Source organism: Grampus griseus (assembly GCF_964374135.1).
Source record: "Grampus griseus genome assembly, chromosome: 7".
NCBI lineage: Eukaryota > Metazoa > Chordata > Mammalia > Artiodactyla > Delphinidae > Grampus > Grampus griseus.
The window spans coordinates 44292870-44309013 of record NC_139001.1 but is presented as its reverse complement, the minus strand read 5'-3'; the positions used below and the strand labels follow the sequence as shown (position 1 = coordinate 44309013).

Here is a 16144-nt window from a genome sequence, read left to right as displayed (position 1 = left end):
TATAATTGATTTACAATGTTGTATTAGTTTCTGCTGTATAACAAAATGAATCAGCTATATGTACATATATCCCCTCCCTCTTGTGTCTCCCTCCCACCCTCCCTATCCCACCCCTCTAGGTGGTCACAGAGCACCGAGCTGAGCTCCCTGTGCTATGCAGCTGCTTCCCATTAGCTATCTATTTTACATTTGGTGGTGTATATATGTCAATGCTACTCTCTCACTTTGTCCCAGCTTACCCTTCCCCCTCCCTGTGTCCTCAAGTCCATTCTCTACGACTGCATCTTTATTGCTATCCTGCCCCTACGTTCATCAGAACCACTTTTTTTTTTTTAGATTCCATATATATGTGTTAGCTTACAGTATTTGTTTTTCTCTTTCTGACATACTTCACTCTGTATGACAGACTCTAGATCCATCCACCTCACTACAAATAACTCAATTTCGTTTCTTTTTATGGCTGAGTAATATTCCATTGTATATATGTGCCACATCTTCTTTATCCATTCATCTGTTGATGGACACTTAGGTTGCTTCCATGTCCTGGCTATTATAAAGAGAGCTGCAGTGAATATTGTGGTACATGACTCTTTTTGAATTATGGTTTTCTCAAGGTATATGCCCAGTAGTGGGATTGCTGGGTCATATGGTAGTTCTATTTTTAGTTTTTTAAGGAACCTCCATACTGTTCTCCATAGTGGCTGTATCAGTTTACATTCCCACCAACAGTGCAAGAGGGTTCCTTTTCTCCACACCCTGTCCAGCATTTATTGTTTGTAGATTTTTTGATGATGGCCATTCTGACCTGTGTGAGGTGATACTTCATTGTAGTTTTGATTTGCTTTTCTCTAATGATTAGTGATGTTGAGCATCCTTTCATGTGTTTGTTGGCAATCTGTATGTCTTCTTTGGAGAAATGTCTATTTAGGTCTTCTGCCCAGTTTTGAATTGGGTTGTTTGTTATTTTGATATTGAGCTGCATGAGCTGCTTGTATATTTTGCAGATTAATCCTTTGTCAGTTGCTTCACCTGCAAATATTTTCTCCCATTCTGAAATGTAGCAATTTTAATGCTTGGTGAAGAGACAAAAAACAAATGTTTTTGGATGCATCAAACTTTAGCCTAATTTTATGACCTTTCAAAACTCAGTCATCCACTTCTTACCCAGTATTCTAGAGTGGTGGTTCTCAAACTATTTGTAATAAAGGAATAGCCTTTTATGCATCAATCTGTTATGGGCAAATAATTTTAAAGCAACCAAATGTATGTATGTATTTATTTATGGCTGCGTTGGTTCTTTGTTGTTGTGCGCGAGCTTTCTCTAGTTGCGGTGAGCGGGGGACACTCTTTGGGGGGGCCTCTCATTACGGTGGTTTCTCTTTGTTGCAGAGCACGGGCTCTGGGCATGTGGGCCTCAGAAGTTGTGGCATGTGGGCTCTAGAGTGCAGGCTCAGCAGTTGTGGCACATGGGCTTAGTTGCTCCGCAGCATGTGGGATCTTCCCGGACCAGGGCTTGAACCCGTGTTCCCTGCATTGGCAGGCGGACTCCTAACCACTGCGCCACCAGGGAAGTCCCTAAAGCAACCAAATTTTAAATTTTGAAATAATTTTAGACTTTCCATAAATTTGCAAAAATAGTACAGAGTGTTCTGGCTATCCTTCATATAGCTTTCCTGGATGTCAACCAGGAAATTAACATCGATACAATAGTATTAGCTTATCTGCAGACTTCATTTTAAATTTTGCCAGTTTCTCACCAATGTCCTTTTCCTATTCCAGAATTCAATCCAGGATCCCACATTGCATCTAATTATCATTTCTCTTTAGTCTCCTTTAATCTGTGACACTCAGTCCTTTGTCTTTCATGATTTTCTGTCTTTCATGATTGTGATATTTTTGATGAGTCCAGGCCAGTTATTTCGTAGAATGTCCCTCAATTTATCTGATGTTTCTCACAGTTAAACTGAGGTTATGCATTTTGGCAAGAATACCGTAGTCTTCACTCACTTTCCCCGTGCATCATTTCAGGGGGTACACGTTGATATACCTTATAACTGGCAATGTTAACTTTGGGTGCCTGATTAAAGTGGTGTCTGGCATATTTCTCCACTGTAAAGTTATTGTTCTTCCCTTTGTAATTAACAAGTATCTTTTTTTTAACATCTTTATTGAGGTATAATTGCTTTACAATGGTGTGTTAGTTTCTGCTTTATAACAAAGTGAATCAGTTATACATATACATATGTTCCCATATCTCTTCCCTCTTGCGTCTCCCTCCCTCCCACCCTCCCTATCCCACCCCTCCAGGCGGTCACAAAGCACCGAGCTGATCTCCTTGTGCTATGCGGCTGCTTCCCACTAGCTATCTACTTTACGTTTGTTAGTGTATATATGTCCATGCCTCTCTCTCGCCCTGTCACAGCTCACCCTTCCCCCTCCCCATATCCTCAAGTCCGTTCTCCAGTAGGTCTGTGTCTTTATTTCTGTCTTACGCCTAGGTTCTTCATGACATTTTTTTTTTCTTAAATTCCATATATATGTGTTAGCATACGGTATTTGTCTTTCTCTTTCTGACTTACTTCACTCTAATTAACAAGTATCTTGAGGTGAGACGCTTTGAGACTATGGAAATATTCTGTTTTGCATCGTACTTTTGCTCACCAATTTTAGGATCCACTGATGTAATAATAATTACTCTGGCATCTGCCTAATGGCGATTATAAAAAAGAATTCCCTTCTTTATTAATTTATTAATTGGTATTTAACTCTAAGGAAGAGCTGTTTCTTTTAAATATCTATTCTCAGTTTCTATAATCCTGTTGTCAAAGATTTTTGTGGACTAACACTGGTCCATGGGCCACACTAGCCCTAGAGAAATAGAGAAACTGCCAAACTTTTGTTATCTACAGTGCATTTAGCAATAAGGGGAGAAAATTGCCAACTATGTCTCTCTCAGTTCTGGGAGATTTTGAGGAAGGAATAAGGATTGTAAGGGGGAGAAATGAAGTCATTGCATTAATTTTTTTAAATACAGAATTTTACTCTAGTGCAGTACACAAAAAGATGGAGAAGTGCTGCTGTAATATGGGCAAAAATAGGATGAGAGATTCATGTCTGACTGACTTTCTAAACTACATTTCTTCCTTCTCCACTCTGTTCCTTCCACACTTTACTCTCATTACCCTATTCCTCAGGGACACCCATCTTCTCCCTTTCCTTCTACTGCCCGTTCCACTCTCAATCATTCTACTTTTCCTCCAAGATTGTTACCACCTGCTTCACTGTCTGGACACTATTCCTTTGTACCTAATACTTTTCTTCTTGCCTGTGACCAGGTGACTATTTTGTAAGTACATATTTTTTTTGTTAACTTTTGAGTTTTATTTTATTTATTTTTTTTATACAGCAGGTTCTTATTAGTCATCAGTTTTATACACATCAGTGTATACATGTCAATCCCAATCGCCCAATTCAGCACACCACCATCCGCACCTCCCCGCGGCTTTCCCCCCTTGGTATCCATACGTTTGTTCTCTACATCTGTGTCTCAACTTCTGTCCTGCAAACCGGTTCATCGGTACCATTTTTCTAGGTTCCACATACATGTTAATATACGATATTTGTTTTTCTCTTTCTGACTTACTTCACTCTGTATGACAGTCTCTAGATCCATCCATGTCTCAACAAATGACCCAATTTCGTTCCTTTTTATGGCTGAGTAATATTCCATTGTATATATGTACCACATCTTCTTTATCCATTCATCTGTCAATGGGCATTTAGCTTGCTTCCATGTCCTGGCTATTGTAAATAGTGCTGCAATGCACATTGGGGTGCATGTGTCTTTTTGAATTATGGTTTTCTCTGGGTATATGCCCAGTAGTGGGATTGCTGGGTCATATGGTAGTTCTATTTTTAGTTTTTTAAGGAACCTCCATACTGTTCTCCATAGTGGCTGTATCAATTTACATTTCCACCAACAGTGCAAGATGGTTCCCTTTTCTCCACACCCTCTCCACATTTGTTGTTTGTAGACTTCCTGATGATGCCCATTCTAACTGGTGTGAGGTGATACCTCATTGTAGTTTTGATTTGCATTTCTCTAATAATTAGTGATGTTGAACAGATTTTCATGTGCTTCTTGGCCATCTGTATGTCTTCTTTGGAGAAATGTCTATTTAGGTCTTCTGCCCATTTTTGGATTGGGTTGTTTGTTTCTTTAATATTGAGCTGCATGAGCTGCTTATATATTTTGGAGATTAATCCTTTGTCCATTGATTCGTTTGCAAATATTTTCTCCCATTCTGAGGGTTGTCTTTTGGTCTTGTTTATGGTTTCCTTTGCTGTGCAAAAGCTTCGAAGTTTCATTAGGTCCCATTTGTTTATTTTTATTTCCATTACTCTAGGAGGTGAATCAAAAAAGATCTTTCTGTGATTTATGTCAAAGAGTGTTCTTCCTAAGTTTTCCTCTAAGAGTTTTATAGTGTCCGGTCTTACATATAGGTCTCTAATCCATTTTGAGTTTATTTTTGTGTATGTTGTTAGGGAGTGTTCTAATTTCATTCTTTTACATGTAGCTGTCCAGTTTTCCCAGCACCACTTATTGAAGAGACTATCTTTTCCTCATTGTATATCCTTGCCTCCTTTGTCGTAGATTAGTTGACCAAAGGTGCATGGGTTTATTTCTGGGCTTTCTATCTTGTTCCATTGATCTATGTTTCTGTGTTTGTTCCAGTACCATATTGTCTTGATTACTGTAGCTCTGTAGTATAGTCTGAAGTCAGGGAGTCTGATTCCTCCTGTTACGCTTTTTTCCCTCAAGACTGCTTTGGCTATTCGGGGTCTTTTGTGTCTCCATACAAATTTTAAGATTTTTTGTTCTAGTTCTACCAATGGTAAAAAGTGCCATTGGTAATTTAATAGGGATTGCATTGAATCTGTAGATTGCTTTGGGTAGTATAGTCATTTTCACAATGTTGATTCTTCCAATCCAAGAACATGATATATCTCTCCATCTGTTGGTATCATCTTTAATTTCTTTCATCAGCGTCTTAGAGTTTTCTGCATACAGCTCTTTTGTCTCCCTAGGTAGGTTTATTCCTAGGTATTTTATTCTTTTTGTTGCAGTGGTAAATGGGAGTGCTTCCTTAATTTCTCTTTCAGATTTTTCATCATTAGTGTATAGGAATGCAAGAGATTTCTGTGCATTAATTTTGTATCCTGCAACTTTACCAAATCCATCGATTAGCTCTAGTAGTTTTCTGGTGGCATTTTTAGGATTCTCTATGTATAGTATCATGTCACCTGAAAACAGTGACAGTTTTACTTCTTCTTTTCCAATTTGTATTTCTTTTATTTCTTTTTCTTCTCTGATTGCCGTGGCTAGGACTTCCAAAACTATGTTGAATAATAGTGGCGAGAGTGGACTTCCTTATCTCCTTCCTGATCTTAGAGGAAATGCTTTCAGTTTTTCACCATTGAGAATGATGTTTGCTGTGGGTTTGTCGTATATCACCTTTATTATGTTGAGGTAGGTTCCCTCTATGCCCACTTTCTGGAGAATTTTTGTCATAAATGGGTATTGAATTTTGTCAAAAGCTTTTTCTGCATCTACTGAGATGATCATTTTTCTTCTTCAATTTGTTAATATGGTGTATCACATTGATTGATTTGCATATATTGAGGAATCCTTGCATCCCTGGGATAAATCCCACTTGGTCATGATGTATGATCCTTTTATTGTGTTGTTGGATTCTGTTTGCTAGTATGTTGTTGAGGAGTTTTGCCTCTATATTCATCAGTGATATTGGTCTGTAATTTTCTTTTTTTTGTAGTATCTGGTTTTGGTATCAGGGTGATGGTGGCCTCACAGAATGAGTTTGGGAGTGTTCCTTCCTCTGCAATTTTTTGGAAGAGTTTGAAAAGGATGGGTGTTAGCTCTTCTCTAATGTTTGATAGAATTCACCTGTGAAGCCATGTGGTCCATATATATGCTGGTTTGGTTTGTTGGAAGATTTTTAATAACAGTTTCAATTTCATTCCTTGTGATTAGTCTGTTCATATTTTCTGTTTCTTCCTGGTTCAGTCTTGGGAGGTTATACCTTTCTAAGAATTTGTCCATTTCTTCCAGGTTGTCCATTTTATTGGCATAGAGTTGCTTGTAGTAGTCTCTTAGGATGCTTTGTATTTCTGCGGTGTCTGTTGTAACTTCTCCTTTTTCATTTCTAATTTTATTGATTTGAGTACTCTCCTCTTTTTCTTGATGAGTCTCACTAATGGTTTATCAATTTTGTTTATCTTTTCAAAGAACCAGCTTTTAGTTTTATTGATCTTTGCTATTGTTTTCTTTGTTTCTATTTCATTTATTTCTGCTCTGATCTTTATGATTTCTTTCCTTCTGCTAACTTTGGGTTTTGTTTGTTCTTCTTTCTCTAGTTCCTTTAGGTGTAAGGTTAGATTGTTTATTTGAGATTTTTCTTGTTTCTTGAGGTAGGCTTGTATAGCTATAAATTTCCCTCTTAAAACTGCTTTTGCTGCATACCATAGGTTTTGGATTTTCATGTTTTCATTGTCACTTGTCTCTAGGTATTGTTTGATTTCCTCTTTGATTTCTTCAGTGACCTCTTGGTTATTTAGTGACGTATTGTTTAGCCTCCATGTGTTTTTTACGTTTTTTTTCCTTGTAATTCATTTCTAATCCCATAGCGTTGTGGTCAGAGAAGATGCCTGATACGACTTCAATTTTCTTAACTTTACTGAGGCTTGATTCGTGACCCAAGATGTGATCTATCCTGGAGAATGTTCCGTGCTCATGTGAAAAGAAAGTGTAATCAGCTGTTTTTGGATGGAATGTCCTATAAATATCTATTAAATCTCTCTGGTCTATTGTGTCATTTAAAGCTTCGGTTTCCTTAATTATTTTCATTTTGGATGATCTGTCCATTGCTGTAAGTAAGGTGTTAAAGTCTCCCACTATTACTGCGTTACTGTCGAGTTCCTCTTTTATAGCTGTTAGCAGTTGCCTTATGTATTGAGGTGCTCCTATGTTGGGTGCATATACATTTATAATTGTTATATCTTCTTCTTGGATTGATCCCTTGATCATTTTGTAGTGTCCTTCCTTGTCTCTTGTAACATTCTTTATTTTAAAGTCTATTTTATCTGATATGAGTATTGCTACTCCAGCTTTCTTTTGATTTCCCCTTGCATGGAATATCTTTTTCCATCCCCTCACTTTCAGTCTGTATGTGTCCCTAGGTCTGAAGTGGGTCTCTTGTAGACAGCATATATATGGGTCTTGTTTTTGTATCCATTCAGCAAGCCTGTGTCTTTTGATTGAAGCATTTAATACATTCAGGTTTAAGGTAATTATCGATATGTATGTTCTTATGACCATTTTCTTAATTGTTTTGGGTTTTTGTAGGTCCTTTTCTCCCCTTGTGTTTCCCACTTAGAGAAGTTCCTTTAGCATTTGTTGTAGAGCTGGTTTGGTGGTGCTGAATTCTCTTAGCTTTTGCTTGTCTGTAAAGCTTTTGATTTCTCTATCGAATCTGAATGAGATACTTGCCAGGTAGAGTAATCTTGGTTGTAGTTTCTTCCCTTTCATCACTTTAAGTATATCATGCCACTCCCTTCTGACTTGTAGAGTTTCTGCTGAGAAATCAGCTGTTAACCTTATGGGAATTCCCTTGTATGTTGTCGTTTTTCCCTTGCTGCTTTCAATAATTTTTGCCAATTTGATTACTATGTGTCTTGGCGTGTTTCTCCTTGGGTTTATCCTGTACGGGAATTGCTGCGCTTCCTGGACTGGGTGGCTATTTCCCTTCCCATGTTAGGGAAGTTTTCGACTATAATCTTTTCAAATATTTTCTCTGGTCCTTTCTCTCTCTCTTTTCCTTCTGGGACCCCTATAATGCGAATGTTGTTGCGTTTAATGTTGTCTCAGAGGTCTCTTAGGCTGTCTTTATTTCTTTTCATTCTTTTTTCTTTATTCCGTTCCACAGCAGTGAATTCCACCATTCTGTCTTCCAGGTCACTTATCCGTTCTTCTGCCTCAGTTATTCTGCTATTGATTCCTTCTGGTGTAGTTTTCATTTCAGTTATTGTATTGTTCATCTCTGTTTGTTTGTTCTTTAATTCTTCTAGGTGTTTGTTAAACATTTCTTGCGTCTTCTTGATCTTTGCCTCCATTTTTTTTCCAAGGTCCTGGATCATCTTCACTATCATTATTCTGAATTCTTTTTCTGGAAGGTTGCCTATCTCCACTTCATTCATTTGTTTTTCTGGGGGTTTATCTTGTTCCTTCATCTGGTACATAGCCCTCTCTCTTTTCATCTTGTCTGTCTTTCTGTGAATGTGGTTTTTGTTCCACAGGCTGCAGGATTGTAGTTCTTCTTGCTTCTGCTATCTGCGTTCTCTCCTTTCTAATTTTTCAGTAAGTCCTGGCCTTCATGGGCGAGGAGGGGCGACGACACGTGTCACCACTCCCTCTCGGACTACTTTTCTTTGTTGCTGGAGTTTTGCGGGAGGGAAGGGAGAGGGCGGAAAAGTTGGAGGCTGGGGCAGTTGAGGCCCATGAAGACCCAGGAGAGGGACTGCAGAGAGTGTTCAGGCCACCGGCTCCTGCCCTGCCATCCCGGCCGCCGCTGCTGCCGCCTGGGGCCCGGGGCCTCGGCGGTGCTTGCTCTGCTCCTGTGCTATGAGCTCTCGGGAGCCGCACCAGTACATAATTTTTATTATTGAAAATTTCAATCAGAAAAAGAACGACAAAGTAGCATAGTGAACTCAAATATTCCCATGACCTAGCTTCAGCAGTTATCAACTCATGGTCAATCTTAGTTATATATTCCCTCAATTCCCCTATATTACTTTTGAAGCAAATCTCAGGCATCATATAATTTTATCTGTAAATATTTCAGTATGTACCTATAGCATTTTTATATGATTAAGAGCAGCAGAAGAAAACTCACTAAGATTAATGGTTCTCTCACACTAAGATTAATGGTTCTCTCTCTCTGTACTACTATGTTCAAATAAAATATTATAAATAAGATTTAGTGATAGGATTGTAACTTTTGGGTCTTTCTAGAAGATGGACCATACTTGTTAATCTTTGGCAAGTGGACTGCCAAAGGGAGAATTGCCTTTTGCTCTGTTTGCCCACTCCCAGAATGTTAAAATGCGATTTTTAAAAGGAAATCATTTTTCTTTTATTCTCCCTTAGAATATAGTACAGTAGAATTTTTGTAAAATTTGTACTTACTTTAAGAAATGACAGATATCTCACAATGCATAAAATTCAATATATATCATGCTATACAAGAGAAGTTTTGATTTATCAGCTCTATTTCAAAATATTGAAAGAAAAATATGTTGAAACAAAAGTTGAAGGTTAATGAAATTGTGGAGTTTCCTATTACCATTTAGGTATTCATTTGCATAATCAGTAATCTAACATTCCATTTAAAAATTAAAATTTTTCTCTTTTCTTCTCCTTGATACCACAACCTAATTCTCTGTTTTATCTGTTCAGTAACATTCTGGGGTAACTCTATTATCTGTTTTCCCTAATAATGTCATATTTTACTCCCAGAGATACAAATGAAATGTATCTTAATATGCAAGAATTCAAAACGTATTACCCTTGAGTAACATGACAAATGAAGTAAGTTAAAGATAATGCATGTTTCTCCTATTTCTAGGATATTTGTTTAAGAGCAGGCTATGCGTTAACCCTTTTTGCCTTCAATAGTCGCTTTCAACAATACTTAATATTGGAAAGTGGAATAATAACCATATCAACTTTTGAACCTTTTCTTGAATCAACATTTGAAACTGAGAAGGCAATGGCAGCTTTTCAGGTATAAAATTGAAGGTTAAAACTTCAAATCAATATGTCTTTTTAGTGAAAACTGAAAAATTAGAATAAACTTTGGATCTGGAAAAACGTTTACTGCTTTTGTAAAATTCACAGTATTTTTGACACCAGTCCCTTCCTCACTTCATAAAAACTCCATTATCTATGAGGATTTCTTCATTTATATAGAATTTTACAAGTCACAAGGCACTTTTGTCTTTATATCTCATCTGATGCTTATAACAACCCTATCAGATTGATAGAAATATAGTATTATTTTCATCAACCCTATTTTACAAGGAAATAGGTAGAGAAACATGGTAGTGTCCAAGACAAGTTTTCTAACTGCAGATCTTTAGCTGATCACCTAATTCTTCAACCATGTAGACAACCTTATGTATCTGAATTCTTCTTGGTCTTATTCTTCTTTTTCTATCCTATGACCTTTAGAAGTATTTTCTATGAACCCATACTTCAACAATGCAAAAGTTGCAAACGTCGTAGAAAGAATAATACAGCCTACGATGGTCACTGCAGTGATCAGATAGGGATATGTACTCTAGGTCCTCCCCACACAGCTCGCTTCTCATTGAATCATACCAAATTACCCCTCTTACTTTTCCGAGAAGTATCCCCTCAGAAATAAAAGGTTAATTACAGAAGCTGAGTAGAAAATGTTTAATGATTCTATGCCTCTTTTTTGTTTTTAGATTATTATATTAGCTAAAGTCATTATAGATGTGGACCACATTACTTTGACTGCAAGAGGTGTTACTATTTTAGTTGATAGTCTGTATTCAGTTCATTCCACTACTATTGCCTTGACAGGTAAGAAATAACTAGAAGCTAATCATATCCACCTAAAACTGTTTACAAAAAAATTTTTTGGTAATCTGAGCAATAATAAAATAATAAGCCTGATATTCTGTCACACAGTTTGAAGAATGAACTCATATAAGTCTACACGGAACTCCAGAGTTAAGGCTACATGGAACAATGAAAGACTACTGTGCACCCCAAATAGAACCTTTCTGATTTCCTAATTACTTTTTTGAACCCCTAATTACTTTTTCCAGAATGTAAGATGAGAATTCAACTATGAGCTACCAACAACAAAATTTGTACACTGCTTTATAATAATACTGGCAGATTTATACTGATAACCTCTGTCTGGTTTCCTTTTGACTAATTGTGCATATTTGTTTAATATTTAAGAGTTCTCTACGTTGCTATCCAATACAGCAAAGCAAAATGGTCCAACAGAGTTCTTGACATAGTTAGTGCTAATTGTGTGACTATGTCTATCTAGACCTAACTCTCCAGATGATCAATACATTAGTTCTCTTGATCTATCATGCTTAGTACAACATAAAACAGTATCAAAACGACAGCCATATGGAGTGACAACTACCAAAAAATAAAGTATTTGTTTTTTTAACTGAAATGGATTACTGCACACAGTGAAGGAATCTCCACTTGCTGCCATAAAATTACATTTTTATGGAGTGTATTTACTTGGCATGGAAGGTAAATTCAAGCAAACAAAAACTTTCTGATGAAAACTAGGAAAAATACATGTTTAAAAGAAGTTATTAAATATATTTTTATCTAAATAACATTCTTAATTCAATGTCGTAGTAATTCTATGACTCTGAAAAACAATTGTAGTGGGTTTCAATTTTACAAACTCTTCTGTGCAAGAAATGCCATATTATTCTAGCTTTCAAATATTAATTTTCCCAGGCTGGTAGAAACAATCTCAAAAATTATTGGGCTTTCTCTGCACTCCACCACTGGAGTCATATGCATCTCCAGAGCCATATGCATGTCTGGGGTATCTCAAGCAAAGCCAGATATTCAGGCCTCAGGTATAATGTAAAATAAATGACATGCTCAAGTCCAAGTTGATATGGTTTCCAGATGTTCCAAAAGCATAAAATTTTGCAGAGACTGAGATGTCTGTTGCCAAGTGTCCAGTTTTCGTATGTACACCACTTAGCCATTCTTCACTAAAAGCTCCTGCTATCTCTGTTTTAGTCTTAGATTCTCTGCCCTTCCCCATTGGTTCCCCATTTCTTACTCCCTATCTTTAAAGACTCCTCTGTCCCTTCCCCCTGGCATAATGCCTTCTATAAACTCAGGCTTTTGAAAATATAAGCCTGAAAGAAAGGTTATCTTTAGACAATTTTTGCTCTAGGCCATACAACCTAGCCCTCCTCATCCTGAGGCAATAAATACAAAGGGCTTCCTGGCTTATAATGGAGGCTGGAAAAAAATACAAGGAGAACAAAAACTCAGTTAATACCTCAATAAAGTATCCATCCACAAATGTAAAAATACATTTATGTCTTAAAATTTGTGTTACACCTATTCCAACACAGCAACAATACTGTGAAAGAATATCACACGGAAGCTCTAAAAATAAAACACGAATTCGAATGAAACAATCTTAAGTTCGTAGCTGCACATTTCTTTAATTACTAGATCAGTTTATTACTTCAATCTCAAAACATTTCTTTTTATGGCAAGAACTTCAATGATCATAAACTTCAATAAGTAATACATTACTTGGTTTTAAAATACCATTAAGCCCTGAACTCAAAGCCATCTGAATTGCAAAAAGGACATTAAATTTTCTTACAGTAGTTCAAACATTATGTTCATAGTCATTAAAACAAACAAACCATAAAAGCTCAAAACAAAATATATTCTGAAGCCAAGAGGAAGAAAACCTCTGATTTTTCAAAATTCCCCACTCTTAAATAAACCTATTTAACTTTTACTATTTGTGACAGAAAACCAAACCATAATTTTGGGGAAAGTTTATTCTATATTTAACACACATGCTTTTTCTCAGCAGGTCTTCATTAATAGAGATGTCTTGAGACTTAAACCTCTTTAAAGATTTTTTTGATGTGGACCATTTTTAAAGTCTTTATTGAATTTGTTACAGTATTGCTTCTGTTTTATGTTTTGGTTTTTTGGCCGCAAGGCATTTGGGATCTTAGCTCCCCGACCAGGGATCTAACCCGCACCCCGTGCATTGGAAGGTGAAGTCTTAACCACTGGACCGCCGGGGAAGTCCCTCAAACCTTTTTTAATACTTTAATATATGCAAGTGAATGAAAGCACAGTATATCAGTTTATACCAATTAAATAACACAGGCATTTTTTTTCTTGTTGTTTAATTTATAGGGAATTTAATAGCTACCCTGGCTCATTCTAGAGGTGGTATTCCAGAAGCATTTACCACATTAGGGACAATCCAACGGCTCTGCTATCATTTGTACTCAAGGCAAGAAGAGGTAAAAAAATAATAATAATAATTAATTTGAAAATAGAGTATTCTAAAATATAATTTGCCTCTCTCTCACTTCTGCAGGCTAATTTCTCCACAGGTTGAGTCTCATATAATAGTTCATATTGGGCTTCCCTGGTGGCGCAGTGGTGAGAGTCTGCCTGCTGATGCAGGGGACATGGGTTCGTGCCCCGGTCCGGGAAGATCCCACATGCCGCGGAGCGGCTGGGCCCGTGAGCCATGGCCGCTGAGCCTGCGCATCCGGAGCCTGAGCTCCGCAATGGGAGAGGCCACAGCAGTGAGAGGCCCGCGTACTACAAAAAAAAAAATTAAAAAAAAATAAAGAAATACCTAAAAAAAAAAAAAAAGTTCATATTACTAACTCAAAATTTGGTTTTTTTCTAGTACTACATTTGCCATTCACAATTGTGGTTTCCACAAAATGTGCAAATTCATTTTAACTTCAATCTTTAAGATTCAGTCTACAAATAAGTACATGGATAATACAGAAATTTATAATTATTTATAAAATATTTTATAATTAAAATCGTTGTCATTTCTATGATTATTTGTAGTGAATGAAAGTGGAATCCATTGGAAAATTTTCCTTACCTGCCAAACAGGGTTAGAGTGAGGGTACCTGAAGACCAGGCTGGCCACAGTAGTGTTTTGCCTCTAAAACACTACTACACATAGTAGTGTTTCCTTTGCTTTTCCCACAGGATCTAAGGCAGTATTTCTCCAACTTTAGGGTACAACAGAATCACCTGGAGGACTTGTTAGACCATAGACTGCTGGGCTCCATTCACAAAGTTTCTGATCTAATACATCTGGCCCTAGAATTTGCATTTTTAACAAGTTCCCAGAAGCTGAGGCTGCTGGTCCAGAACCACTGTTCAAGGTGTGGAAGATTTTTGGGCATATACAGCAGTCAGATGCCAGTGTAAAGACCACTATGTCAACCTTCTGATACCCTGCATGGGCCTGGTTTATGTTCCTTTCTTTGACATTTCTTATGCCACCATGAACAGATTCTCCTAAGAACTTCCCAGGAATATACTTTTATTAATTATATGAACAACCTAATTACTTCAGAGTCAAATGCAGAGGGTATTTCCTTCAAAGAAATAATTACTTTTTCTGGAGTCCCATGGCCTGATACTTGTGCTTGTTTCTTTGGTTTTGCTGTGGAAAATTGAGTTGCCTCCCTGTACGGCTTATTTTTAACTTACTTTTATGCTATACTCTCTAACTTGGTTTCCTATATTACAATCACCTGTGCAGTTTTGAAAAGTCCCAATGTTCAGTTCAATGCACGGCAAAGTAATTAAATCAGTTTCTAGGGGGTGGAATACAGACATGATTTTCATAGTTATCCAGGTGATTCCAATGCACAATGAAGACTGAGACCTACTGTCTTAGTTCAAACTCAAAGGTTCTTACTCGGGCTGCCCATTAGAATCACCTGTGGCTCTTTAAAAACAATACACAATGCCAGATTCTACTAAGAGAGTCTGTATTTAGTTGGTGGGCTTTTTCTTTTTAAACTCCTGGTGATTCTAAAAATGCAGTCAGGACTGAGAACAACTACTAGAAATCAATGGCAATTGACAGCCTTCCCTAAAAATATTGCTGCTATGCTTCTATCTATAGAGTGCCATCAGTTGACATACATATTTGCTATACATAGCTACAGAGACTTTCCTATGAAATATTTAATGAGAGCACTAGGTTAGATATTTTAAGAACAAAGCTCAATGGTTAAGGAGAAATTGTTTCCTCTTCATTTAGGTTCGCATGGCTTGCTCCAGTGCTCTTGGCTACTTAACTTACAATGCAAATGCTTTCCGAATCTTATTAAAGGAATGCAGGAATAAGCCTAATCAGTTCCTTCGTATAACAAAGAATATCAGCAGAGATGCAAGTATAAACCCAGCATTTTTAAAGGAATTTCAAATGCAACAAAGAGTGGGACTTCCTTCCTTAAGGTATTGTTTCTATATTTGAAGTTGCAGTAGTAAAATTACTGAGAGGCATTTTTAAGGAAGTTTAAGGAAGATCAAACACGGGGAACTGTCCTTGTTATGAATCTATGCATTGTAAAACAAAGGATAAACTTCATTCTAAATGTCCATTGCCAAAGCCTGTTTTAATTCCGAGTTAGCAACAGAACTGTAAGTGCAGACAAGAATACAACCTGATCTTGGGGATCCTGTCTGGCCAGGATTATTCATCCGCCTTTCAGAAAAGTTTCTGGAAGACTGGTTGCCTCCATGTCTGATCCAGGAAGCCATTTTTTTGTAGACTGGGGTACATTTGAGAGCTCTGAGGCAACCAGGAATGCCACTATGACCTTGGCATCAAATGGGACTCTTAGACTTGATCCAAAGCTAGGCCAAATTCCCAGGGCAGAAACAGGGCTAAATCAGACCCTGTGGTTCAAGTTATGGCAAAGTTTGCCAGGCATTTATTCAGATGATTTTGCCTCAGTGTTATAGTTCTATCATGAACTTAAGTTTCTGAAAAAAGAGAGAAGAGGAGACTCTCCTTACAATGGACATATTTTCTCTTCTGTAATTGTAGCTGAATTACAAATCTCTGCAAATAGTGCTATTTACATATAGGAAACAGAACTACTCAAGATATATTATTAACTCTACGATAATAGAAGAGAATAGGACCCAACAGCATATCATGGTTCTATAAGTCAATTTTAAGTATAGAGAAAAATGAGTATATCTTCAGAGTCACTTTAATTTGAATTCTTTGAAAAACTGAAAACCCCAAACTGATTATCTAATTTTATATAATAAGCCAGGGAAAACTAAATTACAGTTGCTTTAATTGCCAATGTTAAAAGTAATATTTACCAATTCAAAAAATTAGTTTAAATAATGGAAGTATTATTTTACAGTCACTCCCACAGCTAGCCCATACGGCAACTTTTTGGGAATTAGAGAAAGATGCCCCTTCCTCAGTACACTTTACTG

General features: G+C 37.0%; 1 protein-coding gene across 1 annotated transcript in view; it reads left to right on the top strand.

Moving 5' to 3' along the window:
• Nucleotides 1-16144, top strand: part of ANKAR (ankyrin and armadillo repeat containing) — a gene marked incomplete at its 5' end in the record, with an annotated part of 90246 nt that overhangs the window by 70725 nt on the left and 3377 nt on the right. The window contains 4 exons of the mRNA XM_082658448.1: nucleotides 9702-9860; nucleotides 10567-10684; nucleotides 13052-13161; nucleotides 14946-15142. Coding sequence (XP_082514574.1) covers nucleotides 9702-9860; nucleotides 10567-10684; nucleotides 13052-13161; nucleotides 14946-15142 — 584 coding nt within the window. The remainder of the gene's footprint in view (nucleotides 1-9701; nucleotides 9861-10566; nucleotides 10685-13051; nucleotides 13162-14945; nucleotides 15143-16144) is intronic.